This window comes from Populus euphratica, unplaced genomic scaffold (genome assembly GCF_000495115.2).
Source record: "Populus euphratica unplaced genomic scaffold, PopEup_1.0 scaffold1084.1, whole genome shotgun sequence".
In the NCBI taxonomy this organism is placed as follows: Eukaryota; Viridiplantae; Streptophyta; class Magnoliopsida; order Malpighiales; family Salicaceae; genus Populus; species Populus euphratica.
In genome coordinates, this window is record NW_011500941.1 from 36,894 (window position 1) to 53,827 (window position 16,934).

Consider the following 16,934-nt stretch of genomic DNA (forward strand, 5'->3'; position numbering starts at 1 on the left):
TGATTCATTTTCACTAGGAAAATTATCAAAGTAAGCTTTCAAACGATGTCCATTTTCCTTAAAATTATTGTCATTCATTAAATTCTCAATATCATAGGCCCCATAAGGATTGTTCCATCTTGATCTTAGCTCTCTAGGTAATGAATAGAGTTGAGAATTATAAAACAAAACTTTTTGACCAGTATCAATCTTTTGACAATTTTCACAAGTTTTGCAGAATGCATGCGTGCCCTTGAACATGGTGGACCAATAAAATCCATTTTGAAAGATTTTTATAGCTGTCTTTCTTGATGAGAAATGGCCCCCACATGCCTCAGAATGACAAAATTTAATAACAACACTTACCTCGTTTTCGGGAATGAATCTTTGAAATATTTGATCAGGACAATATTTGAATAAGTTAGGGTCATCACAATAAAAGTTCTTCACTTCGTTCAAAAACTTTTCTTTGTCTTGGGTACTCCAATCAACTGGCAAATCTCCTAAAGAAAGAAAATTAATATTTTATCATACCAAGGCATTGGATTAAGAGAAAGTAAGGATTCGTTAGGAAAGTAATCATCGATTGGTGTGATGTCAGATGTCGAATCTGTTGTCACTGTTGACAAAAGATTCACATCAACATTTTTGGTGCTTGATTCATCCATGATTTCTTCTTTAGAATAAATCATTTGCAAATTTTCAGATTCATCTAACTCATTTTTACTTAAAGTATATTCAAGTTGATCATAAACTAATTCATCAATATGATCTACTTCTTGTAAATCATTATCATCTCCAGGTTGCTTGCAAATGTTGAAAATATTCATCTCCAATGTCATGTTTCCAAATGATAGCTTCATCAGTCCATTCCTACAATTAATCAATGCGTTAGAGGTTGCAAGAAACGGACGTCCTAAAATAACAGGAAATGAATTACATGCTTCAACAGGTTCTGTGCCCAAGACAATAAAATCCATAGGATAAATGAATTTATCAACTTGTACTAACACATCTTCAATTATTCCTCTAGGGACTTTTACAGATCTATCGGCAAGTAAAAGAGATATAGAAGTTGGTTTTAACTCACCTAGGTTGAGACTCTGAAAAACTGAATATGGAAGTAAATTCACACTAACTCCAAGATCAAGTAACGCTCTTTCAATTTTATGCTCTCCAATAAAGCAAGAAATTGTAGGACAACCAGGGTCTTTATATTTCAAAGCATTATTGTTCTGAAGAATAGCACTTACTTGTTCGGCTAGAAAGGCTTTCTTTTTCACATTCAGTTTCCTCTTCACAGTGCATAGATCTTTCAAAAATTTAGCATAGGAAGGAACATGTTTAATAGCATCCAGCAAAGGTATATTGATCCTTACCTGTTTAAAAATTTCAAAAATTTCAGAGTTGTGATTGACTTTCCTTTGTTTGGTCATGGCATGAGGAAATGGAAGTGCTGGTGGTGAATCAGTCATTTCTTTGCAATTTTCAGATTCAACCCCTTCCTTACCCTCAGAGATTGACTCATCATCTTTCTCATAAGGTTCAAGAGAGGGTTTTTCAAAAACCTTACCACTGCGCAGAGTAGTGACTGATTTGACTTGATCCATGTGTTGGCTTCCAGAACTACTTGCATTTGCATTGTATTGCCCTTTGGGATTTTGTTGTGGTTTAGATGGAAACTTACCTTTCTCTTGGAAACTAAGAGCAGATGTTAATTTTGCAAGAGTATCTTTAAAATCTATCATGTTTTGAGCAAGTTGAGTATTGATTGTCTCTTGCTTTTCAATGAATGCATGCAATGTTTCCTCAAGATTTCTTCTAGAAGGTGGAGCATAAGGAGGTGCATATCCATGAGAATTTTGGAAATTGTGGTGTGCTTGAAACGGTGGTTGTGAAGTTTGTGTATTGTTGTTCTCACTCTTCCAACTGAAATTTCGGTGATTTCTCCAACCAGGGTTGTATGTTTAGGAGTATGGGTTGTGGTTGGCGTTTTGGAAACTGTTTAAAACATGGGCTTGTTCATGGAGAGATTCCTTAAAAGAAGGCAAGGTTGGAAAATCGTTGGTTGAGTGTTCATTTGTTTCACAGATTTGACACACAATGTTTTCAACAGATTTTAATTGACCACTCTTTTTCAATTCTAGCGCCTCGACTTTTCTAGCTAAAGATGCAAACTTGACTTGAAGGTCATGATCTTCCCTAAGGTTGTGCATACCTCCACTTGATGTATGAGGTTGAGTTTTACTCAATGCCTCATAAGTACCCGCGGTGTCCCAATTTTGAGCATTTTCAGCTAACAAGTCTAAGTACTCCGTTGCTTCATCAGGGTCTTTATCTTCAAAAATTTCATTGCACATCAATTCAACAATTTGCCTATCTTTAGGTGTTAACCCTTCATAGAAATGTGAAACCAATCTCCATGTTTCAAAACCATGATGAGGGCAAGTACTAAGCAAGTCTCGATACCTATCCCAACATTGGTAAAATGTTTCTCCTGATTTTTGAGTGAAAGTAGTGATTTGTCTTTTGAAAGAGTTTGTTCTATGAGATGGGAAAAACTTCTTCAAAAACTGTTGTTGCATTTCATCCCAAGCACGAATGGATCCTGGTCTTAAATTTTATAGCCATGTTTTAGCTTTATCTTTTAATGAAAAAGGAAAAAACTTTAATCTGATGATGTTCATGCTACAATATAAATTATTGTACGTGTTGCAGACCTCCTTAAATTCCCTTAAATGCAAGTATGGATTTTCCAATTCTAAGCCATGAAAAGAAGGTAAAAGTTGAATAATACCTGGTTTAAAATTAAAATGAGATGCATCAGGAGGAAAAACTATGCATGATGGTGCACTTGTTCTTGTGGGATTCATGTGGTCTCTAAGTGTTCTAGCACGGTTATTCTCGTTATTCTCATTATTCTCATTATTACTACAAGAGTGTCAAAGTAATAAATAACCCGGCAAGACCGGGGTCGAACCACAAGAAGGTTAATTGTACAAATTATAAACGACAATAGTACAACAAAAATAATAATAATAATAACAACAATAATAACAGTAATAACAATAATAACAACAATAAAAATAACAATAATAACTATAATAATAATAATAATAATAAAGAAAGAGAAGAAGAAGAAGATGATGAGAACTTGGAGATAGAAAATTAATGTAAGGATTAAACAATAATAATAACAAATGTCAAGGTTGGAGGTTCCACTAATGGTATGTCAAACAAGTATAGTATAAACTCTTATTATTCAATTGGAAACCACACACAAAGGAGCTTCCAATCAAATTATAAATTGTTAACATGATTACATTAGTCATCTTATTCAATTAATGCTAATACTTGTAAATTTCGTCAAGCATTCATGATTATAACTTATGTTAACAACAAATCAAGTTCCTTTCATAGCTCAGGTGTCGGTTATACCATACAGTATGGGCTATGAAAGTGCCAAGAATTTGTTGTATCAAGTGTTATACAACATAAATCAAGATTAGTAATTTAACAAGCAAAGTATTAAAGAGTGAACAAGATAACAAATATAAAACATGTTAGTATCAAACATTAAAGTCCATATTAAGTTTACACTATACTTATTCTTACACTATTAGTGTAACCTTTTCACCTTGACATAATTAACTTAGCTAGACATAATGAAAGAAAGAAAAATAGATAAACTAAATAAGAACATAAATAAGATAAAAGTTAACTAAGTAAAGGAAAGGAAATGAAAGGCATAAACTTGATATTAATGAAAGCAAAGTATAAGCAATACAAAAAATACAAAGAGAGAAATGAAGAGCATAATCTTGATCTGGAAACCAAGATGCTTAAATGCATGGCAAATGCCTCCTTTTATAGGCCAAAACTAGAAACTATTGATTTGATGACTAATTGATGAGTGGGTGGCCAACTCTTGACTTGGTGACAATCCTTATCTTCTCTTGGCTACCCAAACCATCATTGATAACGTCAAAATTGGAGCCACTTGAAAACATGAAAGTTGTAGGAAATTGTCTCAGCTTTCTTGTGTAAAAACTTCAGCTCATTTGGACTTCTAGAACTCCAGATGTAGCCAAAATACTGAATAGTGCTCGGGCTGGAGGACAGCTTCGGGCTTCTTTGTTGTTGCAATAATTTGGACTTGAAAATGACCTCTTTAGATCTTGGGCTCCATATGAAAGTTGTAGGCATATGTCTTACCTTTCCATCCATATAAAGTAGACCTAAATCGGAGATCTATAGCTTCAGATATAACCCAATTACCGAACAGTGTTCCGGTTTGGATTGCACCGACATCTCTTTTCTAATTTTGGTCATCTCTTTGCCCTTGCAATTTAAATTCTTAAAGTCATCAATCAATCCTTTCATTTATATGATAGGCCTGCATTTAAAATGAACATTTACCACAAATTAAAGGTATTTTATATTATTAGATATATTATTATAAAACATGCTTTAGTTAAGGAGTTATTGATACTTCAAGTGCAAAATGATGATATAAAACCATGATAAAAATGCACTTTTAAGTACTAATCACAAATCATATCCTCCTCGTATGTAATCACATGATAAATCTTTGTAAATATATCATTCCTTTATGCATCTCATTATGATAAATAAACTTTATGTTCGCTTAATAAGTCATAATCATCATTTTTACCTCAACAAGTTATAACATGCAATGTATCACTCGTGTCAGTGTCAACTGGAGTGTGTTATTTATAACTAATTTGTCATGTTAACTAGTCTAGACAATATAGCTCAACCATCTTAAGAAATATTAATGGGACCACTAATGTTCATATATCTATAATGATAGTGCAAACAACTAAAGCAATTGCTAATCTTTCATCTGAACAAAGTGTCTATGTAACTTGTAGAATATAATTTTTTTAAATATGAAACAATAATTATTCGGTGAACTGTAATGATTTTTATTAAACCAATGGTTGAAAAAAAAAAAATACTTGGATAGCATGATATTTGTTTAGCTCGCTCTGATAAAATACCAATACATATTAAATTATTTTCAAATACTTAACTAGCACACCACTTAACATAAAAAATATGTTAGTTTAATTGTATTTTTTAAATTTAAAATTACACAATATAAATTCATATAATTGTAAATAACATCGCAATACCTACATCCAAGTGGTAAATAAAGTGTAACCTTTATAGTCTGGATAGTCATAAATGGCAATTAAGGTATATAAGGTGTGTTCACATGAAAATATTTCCACAACCATAATTGTTATTAAAAAAAAAACCTTTTGTGTTAATAATAAACATTTAAATCTAGATAATATTTCTCACTTCATACTAATAAAAGTAAAAAATGTCTCTCAACCTGTTTGATCCCTTCATGCATGCAAAAAATAGATGTTCATACAAGAATACCAATATAACAAATCTCTAGTTATATATAGAGATGACATCAAAATCATCCAGAAGCATCACATAAATTAAAGGCATATATCTTTCAATTAAGTCTGTGAATAATATATGCATAACATGTATAACTTATTAAAATTACAATAATAACTCATTTGAATTTAACAAATAATTAACACATTAGATTTTTAATTTATGTTGTACCTCCGCTTCTCCTTAGTAAAAAATTACGGTGATGTGAATGTTTCATCAATCCATTAAAGACATATGCTACCCCCTTCAATTTAAAAGGAGGGGGTGTCCATTCAAATGATCACTCACATAATGCAATCCTATTGCAAACATCAAAAAATGTGACTACTCATTTATTAATGGACAATTCAAGTAAAATCATAATGTTCTATAGTATCGGTGTCATATCTCTATACCTAATATGAAACATTTGTGTCTCGTTATCTTTATAGCTTAATTAGTACATAGATTAAGTCGTAGTCACGCTTGATATAATCTAGACAAGTTACATATAAAAAAACTACTTAGAACACATATGGCTAAACCCGTTTATCTGGTCTCATCCGCCTATGTGTACAATAATAAATAGTAGTGGTCTTATCCTGCGTAATAATTTAAATTATAAGTATATACATATATAATTAAATTAAACATAAATTAAAAATATGTTAAAATTAGAAATTCTTAATGTCGGCGAATACATCCTCCAATTGATGTTAATCCTACAACCACAAACAAGAATATCAACGGGTTTGGTAAACATGTACTGTGACAAATGCTCTCCCATGATCCCCCTACACATATTCCTTCTCTTTCTATTGATACTCATGTTGTCCCTAATCATCACCCAAATATGGACACTCAACATAAATACGATTTGTCATCTTGAATGCACGACATCCTAATAAATAATACTTGTGATAAATGTAAAACTAGGTAAGTTTGATATACATAAAAAATATATTAATATGCCATAACATGATAAATAAATAATATATATTTTGCATATAATTGTATTGTCATACGTACAATGTATATTAGGACATGTTTTCCTATTATAGCCCATGTCATTGCATATGCCACACCTATATTGTGTTATGACCTTTTCTTGCATCCATCTCGTTATATAAACAAGTTGACATCATTGACTAAACCTAAATTTCTATCTAGATGAGTTTATTTCAACTTGAGGTCTAGTGTTATCATTCTATTCTTACTTGTCTGGTAATAGATGGAATGACATCCCATATACTAATATGTAGCTCTAAATCATATAATAATCATTAACAAACTATGTGAAATATGATCCTTAGAGTTATCCTCAATGTTAATTACTAGTGGCTAAATTTTACTACGTTGAATTTTAGTTTAGCTTCACATCTTCAATTGACCCAATAACTATTACTCCTATAAAATATTAATTGCACTAAAGCTAAAATAGGCATTACACAAGCACCTTTTAGAACATGATTAAATGATTCTAAAAAATTAGTTTTTATATTACCATACCAATGACCACCATTATAACATAAAATCTATTTTTCTTTTGGCTCTCATTCAAGTCATTTTTTATATACTAAGTCCAACTTACATATTTTTTCATACCACAAATTAAATTTACACTTTAAAAGTTCGCAAAATATCCTCATCAAATATTTTTTTTCATAGCTAGGTCTTTGAATTTATAATTGAAGTTGCTAATAAAATGTCAGACACAATACCAATAGTCTCGTATAGGTTCAGACCAAACTTCTGTTATTCTATTATTGATGCTTGCATGTATATATGATATTATATATATACATGTTCTAGCACAAGTAACATATATTTATAAGCAAAACAAAATCCATCTCTAATTAGAATTATTTTCTTCATCAATAATTGCAAAAACTAAAAGGAATAACCTATTATTTTTATAAAAAACAATTGCAATCAGTAACTTTTATTTACAACCCAAGCTTTGTCATATGAAATTTTATGTTTATGCTTGTAATGCAATTTTATTTTATAATTTTATTTTGTTTTGAAATCTTCATTAAAAAATTATTTATCATAAGGATTGATAAAACATCCAATGTATCATTATTGTCATTGTCACTAGATCTAGAATAATTAAATTTATATTAATTTATAAATTAATTTCCAAACATAATATCATTTATCATTTGAATCAAATCATTTAATAATAAAATATTTTTATCTCTACTAATTAAATTTGAAAGACTAGCAAAAATTAAAACACTTATAAATTACTATTCATATACACTACCATCATATTCAAACTACTTTAAATAAAAAAATCAATCATTATTTAAAAATTAACATCAAATTCAAAATAATACTTGTGTACACCAGCTTTTCCGATCATTGTTAAAAAACTTTTTCCTGAATATTATGAGCATTAACTTCTTTTGCCACTGGTGGAGTATTCAAGATTCCTTTGGAGTTGTCTCCAACTTCCCTTTCCAATCTTTGAGTAGCTATATAAAACTGGAATTGATTTGCCAGAGCTTTAATCTGTAAGTTGATCTGATCATTCCTTTTGTTTTGCTCCACCCATTGTTCTTGCCATTTGTTTCGTTGATTAACCATTGATTCTTAGATTTCTCGTGAATATTTTGCAGCTGTTCACCAAGCCTCCTACATTAGTCTCGTGTAACCTTCATTTTGTTATTTTCTACTATTTTTGCACCAGATAGAATCAATTCGAGCTTGGATTTGGCTCTGGTACTAATTGTTAGGCTTATTTCCTAACAAGAAAATAGAAGGAGTGAACACAAAAAAGAAAGACGATAGAAGAAGAGAAGAAGAGAAGCATGAATTCTGTTCTGTTATTGCTTGCCTCAAATGAAAATGCCCTCACATCTTTTATACACTTCAACCTTATTCAACTAACTTGCTAACTGATTTTCCCTCCTACTAGCTACATACAACTAACTTAACTAACTGCTACTAACAGCTAAGCCACATGCTTCATATTTCATCATTGTAACTTCTGCAGCTAATAATTCTTCTTCGTTCTTATTCCGCGTATGCTCTTTGTTTATTAACATGTGCAGAATGTAACATAAACACTGTCTCTTCTCTCCCTTTCAGTTTGGCTTGCGTTCAACCAGGTGAGCTGTTTCTCCCATTCTCATTTCATATTCTTGGTTTGGTTGTGTCATTTTATCGGTTGGGTTTTTTACGTTTTGAGTTGGGTTTGGTATTGTTTGCCGTGGAATGTGTGTTGATTTCCCATTATTTTAGCTGGATTTATTGGGTTGTCTGTTAGCTGTGCTTCTCAAGAGTTTCAGTCTCTCTCAGTTGCCTGCTCTCTTAGCGTTTTTTTTTTTTTTGCTCTTACCATTATCGTTACTTGTCCTTTCCTTCTGTGGACTCTGATTTCTTTGCTTTTATTCCTTTGCTCTCTTTCTTAATAGCTTTTGATCATTGACCCAATTCTTTCCTGGTGATGTTCATAATTGGGTTTTGTTTTTTTTTTTTTTTCCTCGCAGGTTTCTTTGGCCTTGGGAGTTTTGGAACCGCTTGGTGTGGATTAGGGCTCCTGGTGCTGGTGTGTTTGTTGGTGAGGTATTTTTTCAATCCAGGTTAATGGTGCTTTATTCTGGATTCTTGGGTTTTTGATTTCTGTTTCTTTTTATTTTTTATTCTGCACTGATTCTTTCTCATGATGGCTTGATGTTTGCTCTGGTCCTTTTTTTTTGCTTCTTTCGTTGTTCTGTGGCATTTTCTCTATCTTTACTTATTTTTATGATAAGTTTGTTTGTTTTCTTTGATCATTGGTTAGGTTTTGTGTATTGCGTGCATTCAATGATTGTTTTTGCCTTGGTTATAGTTGTTTGAAATGATCCATTGATTTTGTTTGTTCTTCCTGTTCTGAGCTTTGGTGTTTTTTGGAGGTCTGCTGGCCTGTGCTGAGTGTTTGGTTGTGGTGTGTATTTCATTTGAATTTACTTCTTTGTGATTGTTATTTCTGATTTTGATTTTGTTTTGATGTTTAGACTAAACTTTGTGCGGCTTATGTTATATGATCTTTTTTGCTTGTTTAGGATCTTCGGTTTTTTTCTATCGCTAGGCTTGCTGGGGGTCCTTTGAACTGTTGGGTTATTCGTTTACGGCGTTCTTTTAAGATTTTTTAGTGACTTCTTTCTCTTTGCTGGTGATTTTCAGTCCTTCGTAAGTTTTCATGTTCTGCTTTGGAATTACCTGTTACGAACTAGGAACATGATGAAGGCTGGAAAGAGAGCAACAAGAAACAACAACAGCATTGAAAGAATATAGTTAGTAGTTAATTAGTTAGAAAAGCAGTTGAGTGAGTCAAGGAAGTAGTTATAGTCAAACAGGCTTGAATATAATTATAGTTAGTGTAAGAATAAAAGCTTGTATATAACTGGTGTATGGAAACGTGTTGGAGAGAAGAAAATACAGAACATTATTCTCAATCTCTGCTCTTCCCTCTATTCTCCTTTCTCTTCTCAATTCTCTGCTCCTTCTCCTCTGCTCTCTCTTCTTTCTGTTCTTTCTCAATTTCTATTCTCTTTTCTTTCTATTCTTTCTCAATCTTGTTAAGCTCAGCTTAACATTACCCTTGGGGGACTTACAACGACTTCAAACTGTTTATCGTTTCCAGTTTCGGTTGTTTTATGCCGATCCAGGTTATGGTGGTTCTGGTGGTTTAACTTATTAGGTTTTTCTTTCTTCTTCGTCTGTTGAACGGGAATCCCCGGTTCTGTTTCTCTTTGCTGTTTTTCTCTTTGTTTACTGTGTTGTTCTCGATTGGCTTTTCACAAATGATTCTTGGGGGTTGCAGGTTCCTTCTTGCCTTGTTGGTTTCTGCCCTGTTGTGTTTTGATAACTGTTATGCTGTGTTTCCTGCCGTTTATTCTTATGTTGCAGCAGCCACTCTTTTTGAGGGCTTCCTGGCTCTTTTTGCAATTACCTTGATCGTTTTCTTTACACTCTTGCTCAATTGTTTCTCCCATTAATTTCTCTCTTTTTTTTTTTTAATGGAGTCCTACGTTCCAGCTATAGTTGTTTGGTTGTGCTGCTGGTTTTCTTTGCTCCTTTTTTTTTTCCTGGGTCTTTTGCTCTTCGTGCTTAGCCTGCTTCCATTTGGTGCTGTTTCTCTTTTGGTTTTAAAACAATGCTCCCTTTCATCGGGTGCAAGCTAGACTGCTGTCCGAAACTGGGCATAGAGGAACATGGATTCCAATCTCTACTAGGTTTGCTGGGACTTGGGGTATATGGACTGTTGATTATATGTTTAAACATGCATTTCTTCAGGCTGAACTGTTGCGTTTTTCTGTTGTCGAAGGCTTCACACCGCTGTACTTTGATGAGGAAACAACTTCCTCGGAGAAACATCCCGTGGATTCCCATGAGGACAATCGTACAAACTGCCATCCACTAACAAGGAGGCGTCTGCTATTCGACAACGAAATTCCACTGCACAGGTTTAAAAAAATAGTTCACAAACAATTGCTTGGTGCAGCAAATATATATAAACTTATATTATGTGGTTGCGTTTTATTTTTCTCTGGGAGACTACATCATGTGATCTAACAGCCCTTAGTTCTCCATCATGCAGCAATCCTCCGGCTGTTTTGCCTCCACTTTCTTCTTTCAACTTGGAACATTTCTCTTTGATTTTTCTCACAACCATTTCTTTTTGAGCTTCTTGGAACAGAGGAGCACCATTACGTGCACAACAAATAACCTACCTTATTTTCTTCCTTCGAAACAGCGGCCCAGCACTGCAGGACAACGTCCCAGTTCAGCTCAAAGAAACAGATGCGCAGGTTCGCTTTCCAGCTTCCATGAATCGGAGCAGCTAACCAAGAAACAACAAACCTCATTGTCAACCCCCGCAGAGGTACCTCCTCGCATTTAACTCCATTTGTCGCTTTTTTCACTTTCTCATTCATCGTTCCCCTGTTTCTACCACACAAACTGCTTAAGAGCCTCGACATGTTTTTTCTTATTGATGTCTAACTTCGAACAATGGCTCCCAAACTCTCCTAACTTCGCTTTCATCGATTACCGCTGGGTTTATGACTTTGCAGCAGGTTTATAAAAACCCACTGATTAATTTGGGTAACCAACAAAACAATGGGTGTTGATAGAAGATCGACTAGAAGCTCATCTTCAATATTCGTCACTGATGATGACGGTGGTAAATTATTCGGACGGGAGTAACCCTACCGTGATTCATAAACACCAAACTTGCATGTGAAGATTTTGGCTTTTCATTCCCAAAAGACCCAAAAAAAAAAAAAAACAGAGGGTTTTGATTCTGGAATGTACACATTTCTATACTCAGAGCATGTAATTTAGACACATGTTTACATTAGAGAGAAACGAGAAACAGTCAAAAGTCAGCAAGATTGTGAATTGAGAATTTCCATGCATGATTATTTCACTGGTAAAACAGAAAAGGTGCTTACAACATAATCAAAATCCCTGCAAAATAGGCCTCTTTCCCAGCCTCTTGATTTCTCTATCCATCTGACCAGTAAGCATCAATCCGAACATCTTGCAATCACATAGAAAAGACCAAACTGGATGCCCAAAAGTTGCAGGAACATTCCCTTCCACAAAGAAATGGCTGTACCAAGCCAATCCATACCCAACCAACGGCACAAAGAACAAAAACCACAAATTGAAAACAAAAGAGGACAGCAATAACAGTATACTTGAAAGCGTGCCCACAAAATGCCAACGTCTTGTTGATGGTTTTGAATGTTGAGTCACATAGAAAGACCAAAACTCTTCTAAGCTCCTGCAATTCATTATCTTCGACAAGCAACAAAACAAGGAGAACCAAGTTCACAAATCTTGATTGCTTTGACTTGCAGCTCAACTTCTTGATTGGTAGATGATCTTTGAAATCCAATTACGAAATACAGCAAGAATTCTATCTGGGCTTGGTGTGGCTAGCAAGAGACTAATGAGGGATGTCAGCCTTGTGGGGTGCTGGGTATAGGCTTCAAAGTCAAGACAATAATTGGAAGCAGAAAGCAAGGGATTTTTTTTTTGGCTGGAGTTGACTGTAAATTCGAGCGAGGAAGTTTTGAAGATGGATTTTGATGGAGTCTTTAACTCTTTTTATTTTTTATTTTTTAAATGTAATTGAAGCTCGAACAACCAATAAACATAAGCTGAGTGGCTCCAGTGCATATTTGAATTGTAAAGTATATTTTACACATAAAATATATTGCACATAATAGATAAACAAGACAACGCATAGAGAATTATTCTTGGAGCAAAACAATAGTTTATGTTACGGTCCAAACTGAACTTCTGTCTTTTTTTATAAACTTTGAATAACTATAATTTCTTCATACTTCAACCCAAAAAATTCATGTAATATACGCCTGACAACTCTACTTTCTAGTGGTACTTTTTTTTACAGTTTAATTTATACTATATTATTAGATAATAATCATATGAGCACTAATTTGGTTGAAGTAAAAAATCAAGAATTTCAATGGTAGAACCTGATTAATCTTGAAAATATGTTATACACAAATTAAACATGTTATTTACATTAGAAAAAAATAACAAGATACTCTAATATTATTGTTGGAAAAATAAAAACAAAATAGCAATAGATAAAAACATATATTAACATGCATCATTGGTCTAAGCATAATCACTTTAAATAATATTCAAAGCATAAAACAAACGGAGGAGAAAAAAAGAAAACAAAGGGAACAAGGAGAAGACTGAGAATAAGAAAGCAGAGAAAGCAAGGAGGAAGAGAGAGCAGATTACCTTCAGCCTATCTTACCTTGCCGGATAGGACGTCACAAAACTCTGAAAGGGGTGGAAAGAGCTCCTAACGGCAAAAGAAGGAGGTCTTTCTTCGGTTACTAGAGGCAAAAGGGCAAAAGTTTTCTTTTCATTGGTTTACACTTCATCTGTTACATTCAAAGCAAGAAATATCTGCAGGTAAGTCTCGGCTTTCTTTTTTCTTTTTATTTATTGTCATATATAAAACCGAGGTCTGATGTTTCTTCTTTCCAAAACCTGTTTCTGCTTTTATTTTAGACATTAGAGTTCTGTTTGGGTAACAAAGTTGCAAGCTTGCTACTGTTTTGTCCATGGCTGTGATTTTTAAATGGGTGTGTATGTTAGAGACGCGGGCTTTTCTTTTTCCATTTTCGGGAGGAATCATGAGCTTTGAAGTTTCTCATTATCCCCCCACTCGTCTGTTCGGTGTGTATGTTAGTGCCTTATTTTGCCTTATTTTAGATAATGATGGGTCAGGCTTCAGGCTTCGAGTTTAAATCGGTGTCGAAACCTGTTTATTTGAAATGAAGTGTTCTAGGTTTTTTCGTAAATTCTAAAATAAACGGGTATGTTTTGTTTTGTTAACTGTGATGTTTATGTTTAATTACGCTATTCTAACAAAAAAATAAAAATATTTTTATGTGTGTTCTATACAGTAAATACTCTAAAATATTTTAAATATTTTTTTTTTAAAATATTCAAGATTTTTAAAATATGTTTTAGTATTACTTTTTTAAACACAAATTATTTTCTAATATTTTAAATTTTATAATATGTTTATAAATTTCAAAGAATATTGACTAATATTTTAAAAAATAATTAAATAATAATATAGCTTATTTAGACACTGTTTCATCTACTAGTTATAATGTTAGTTTACAAATTACTTTTGTACCCTAATTTTTATACAATTTAAGTAGAAGAGCAACTCCATTTTCTACTTTTTAGTGGTATTATTTTCATAATTTAATTTATACTATATTATTAGATAACAATCATTGAACACTAATTTTGTTGAAGTAAAAAAATCAAGAATTTCAATGATAGAACGTTGAAAACATGTTATAAACAAATTAATCATGTTATTTACAATAGAAAATAAATAACAAGATGCTCTAATATTACTGTTGGAAAAATAAAAACAAAATAACAATAAAAAAAAACATATATTAACATGTATTATTGATATAGCATAATCACTTTAAATATAATATTTATTTATTTTTTTATCATCCGAGCCTTAATAGTAGCAATATACCAACTATTTTTTTTAATATATTTTTATTTTTATTAATAATAGCAAAAATAATGACTCTTTTCTCAATCATTCTAATAATAAGCAAGCGTAGTAATGACTATAATAGCAACAATACTTGTAACAATTCTAGCATTAATTAAAATTTAAGTGTATTGTTCATGTAGTGGATGTTGGGTCGGGTTATATTTGGTTCAAACCCAACTTTCTAGGTCAAGTTGTATTCACAATGTAAGATACAAACTTAATATTAAAATGTCTAATTTTCTTAAAAATATTTTTTTTAAAATTCAAAACATTTGAAGAAAAAAAAAACTTTAAATATTTTACCATCAAATTGGGAAAACAAGGTGAAAGTTAACAATTACTGAAACTGGTCACAGGAAGAATAAAGGAAGAACTAAGGAAGAACTAATGATTCTTAAGGCCGGCAACAAATAAAGAAGTGAATTTTTCCATCTCATGCTTCTCCAAAACCAAACCAATCTCGACTCCACCTTTTCCATCTGTGCTCTCTGCTAGAGAAATTGCTCCTGTCCTATCTATGGAAGTTATCTCCACCTTCTCTGGGTTCCCCCACCCAAAATCAGTTCCATAAACCTCAAATCGGTTTGACCCAGCAACCCCAAATAGTGCTGCACCACCTGCCGCTTCTTCCATGTTCCTTGCCATCTTCTCCTTTGCTCCATCAAGGACTCCTTTCTCTAAGCTTTTGATAAGCTCACTTAGCATTTCTGCTAAATACATAAATCCTTTCTCCTCTAATAGAGATTCTGCTTCTGTAAACGCAACACATGAACTGACACAGTTACCAAAATAGTTCTCATGTACTGGAGGGTCCAAACGGGCTCTACAATCTACCGCAAATCCAATAACTACCTTTCTGTTACTTTCAAACCCTCTTGCCTTAACTATACATACAAATCCGTAAGCTAATACAAGCACAAAGGTAGATAAATGGATTGGGCGTGTTTCTTTTGAACCTTCCTTTACTAAATTAGCAAGCACCCTCTCCCTGAGTTTCTTTATGTCTTCACGAGATAACTCGAACGTTGCTCGTACTGAGCTAGATCGAACGGCTATAGCTGGCAAAAGCTGCAAGCTTCTTGGTTTAAGATCCACACCAGGCCATTTTAATTCTAACCAGTTGTTCAAATACACCATGTCCAACCCTTCAGGGTCTTGTATACCTATTCGGTCAAAAACAGGTGTGAGTTCTGTCAACAAAGCTGGATATTGTCGTTTGTCTTCATCACCGAGTTTGCAGAAGTGAGCCCATGCTTTGATAAACATGGTCGAGCTTTTGCCATCAAGGACTGAATGGTGGGCAGAGATGCCAATGCAAAAGCCGTGATTAGGAAATAAGGTTATTTTCAAAGCTATAACGGATGCCTTTGAGTCAGTGACCGGCAACTCGGGTATATAAGGACGAGAATCTGCAGCTTCATGGACTTCATTTCCCGAGAGGAGATGAAAGTCAGCACTGGACTCAGCAACTGTGAGCTGAACACCATCGTCTGGAGTGTAGAGGATGATGGGTTTGATGGCTTGTGGAGGCCAGATAAGGTTGCCGGCAAGAGGAAGGAAGTGAAGGAGTGTATGAGAAAGAGAGTGTTTGAGTTTGGGAAGGATCACTGAATTGAAGAAAGTTGGAGTTGACTCAGTGAGTTTATAGAAAAAGATGCGTTCAACTGGAGGAAATTTCAACCACATAATGTCGTAGAAGGTTAGCGGAAGAGATAACTCGGTAGCTGACTCCGATGAGTCGAAGTAAGGAGTAACTTGGCAGACATCGATGGTGTTGACTTGGTTTTCGACTTCCATGTTGGAGACGACGAGGAGCAGAAGAGAGATTTTGTTTTGGTTAAATCGCAACGGAAGGAAGAGATTTTACGTATCAATTATATAAAAAAACAAAAAGTTTTGTTATAAAAACTAATTTTAAAAAATAAATAAAATATTATTTTATTATATTTTTAAAAAATATTTTTTAAAAAACTAACACGTTGCAAACAGTCCCTTAAAATGTCATCGGAGGTGGCCACGACCGTAACATTAACGGTGCTTGCAGTTTGTTTATTGTTTTCTTGTTTAATGGTTTCTTCTGCCCTTTCGCACATGTTTAGGTTGCAATACGAGCTTTACACCAATATTTAATAAATTAGTTTCCAGATTTCTTATTAAAAGAAATAAATTAAGTGGAGTATCAAGATAATAAAACACTTATTAATGGGTTATTGAAAGAAATAAATCAAGTTGTCGGACACTTATAAAATAATTATTATATTTTATATCTAAATTCTAGACGTTTCCCAAGTAAAATCCCCGTTGGATGCTCCTTCACGTGGCCTTCATGCCTGTCTTATTCTCTTTATACTTGGAGAATCTTCGTTGGCTTTAGATCTACATACTAGAGTAAAAAACGTATTTTTATTACGTTAAAAAACTAAAAAAGATATATACATTCTCAAATAATCTGTTTTAA

The 16,934-nt window shown here is 33.2% G+C and overlaps 3 protein-coding genes across 7 annotated transcripts; 1 reads left to right on the top strand and 2 right to left on the bottom strand.

Moving 5' to 3' along the window:
* The first annotated feature begins 7,792 nt into the window (after positions 1 to 7,792).
* Positions 7,793 to 11,664, top strand: LOC105116866 (uncharacterized). Of its 5 annotated transcripts, none has more exons than XM_011014362.1 (4): positions 7,793 to 7,919; positions 8,898 to 8,973; positions 11,147 to 11,275; positions 11,466 to 11,664. In XM_011014362.1, the coding sequence occupies exons 1-4, from the start codon at positions 7,795 to 7,797 to the stop codon at positions 11,520 to 11,522; spliced, it is 387 nt and encodes a 128-aa protein (XP_011012664.1). In that variant the 5' UTR covers positions 7,793 to 7,794; the 3' UTR covers positions 11,523 to 11,664. The 5 variants fall into 5 exon arrangements, 2 of the variants coding, with proteins under 2 accessions (XP_011012664.1, XP_011012665.1); XM_011014363.1 differs by having other exon boundaries at positions 11,469 to 11,664; XR_840618.1 differs by lacking the exons at positions 7,793 to 7,919; positions 8,898 to 8,973 and adding exons at positions 8,980 to 10,625; positions 10,718 to 10,856 and having other exon boundaries at positions 11,147 to 11,664.
* Positions 11,665 to 11,786: 122 nt separating this feature from the next.
* On the bottom strand, positions 11,787 to 12,517 carry LOC105116867 (uncharacterized). The gene has a single exon (XM_011014365.1). It carries the CDS (start codon positions 12,190 to 12,192, stop codon positions 11,854 to 11,856), a length of 339 nt encoding a protein of 112 aa, XP_011012667.1. The 5' UTR covers positions 12,193 to 12,517; the 3' UTR covers positions 11,787 to 11,853.
* Positions 12,518 to 14,835: 2,318 nt separating this feature from the next.
* On the bottom strand, positions 14,836 to 16,349 carry LOC105116868 (phenolic glucoside malonyltransferase 1-like). Its single transcript, XM_011014366.1, has one exon. The coding sequence runs from the start codon at positions 16,271 to 16,273 to the stop codon at positions 14,861 to 14,863; it is 1,413 nt and encodes a 470-aa protein (XP_011012668.1). The 5' UTR covers positions 16,274 to 16,349; the 3' UTR covers positions 14,836 to 14,860.
* Between the last annotated feature and the right edge of the window lie 585 nt (positions 16,350 to 16,934).

What these genes read in the sequence shown, in the direction of transcription:
- LOC105116868 (XM_011014366.1), bottom strand. Translation starts at nt 16,273, where the DNA reads ATGGAAGTCGAAAACCAAGTCAACACCATCGATGTCTGCCAAGTTACT.
- LOC105116867 (XM_011014365.1), bottom strand. Translation starts at nt 12,192, where the DNA reads ATGAATTGCAGGAGCTTAGAAGAGTTTTGGTCTTTCTATGTGACTCAA.
- LOC105116866 (XM_011014362.1), top strand. Translation starts at nt 7,795, where the DNA reads ATGAGCATTAACTTCTTTTGCCACTGGTGGAGTATTCAAGATTCCTTT. An exon ending in CTGGTGTGTTTGTTGGTGAG is followed by an intron (nt 8,974 to 11,146) that starts GTATTTTTTCAA and finishes CCTTCGAAACAG; the next exon opens with CGGCCCAGCACTGCAGGACA. An exon ending in CATTGTCAACCCCCGCAGAG is followed by an intron (nt 11,276 to 11,465) that starts GTACCTCCTCGC and finishes ATGACTTTGCAG; the next exon opens with CAGGTTTATAAAAACCCACT.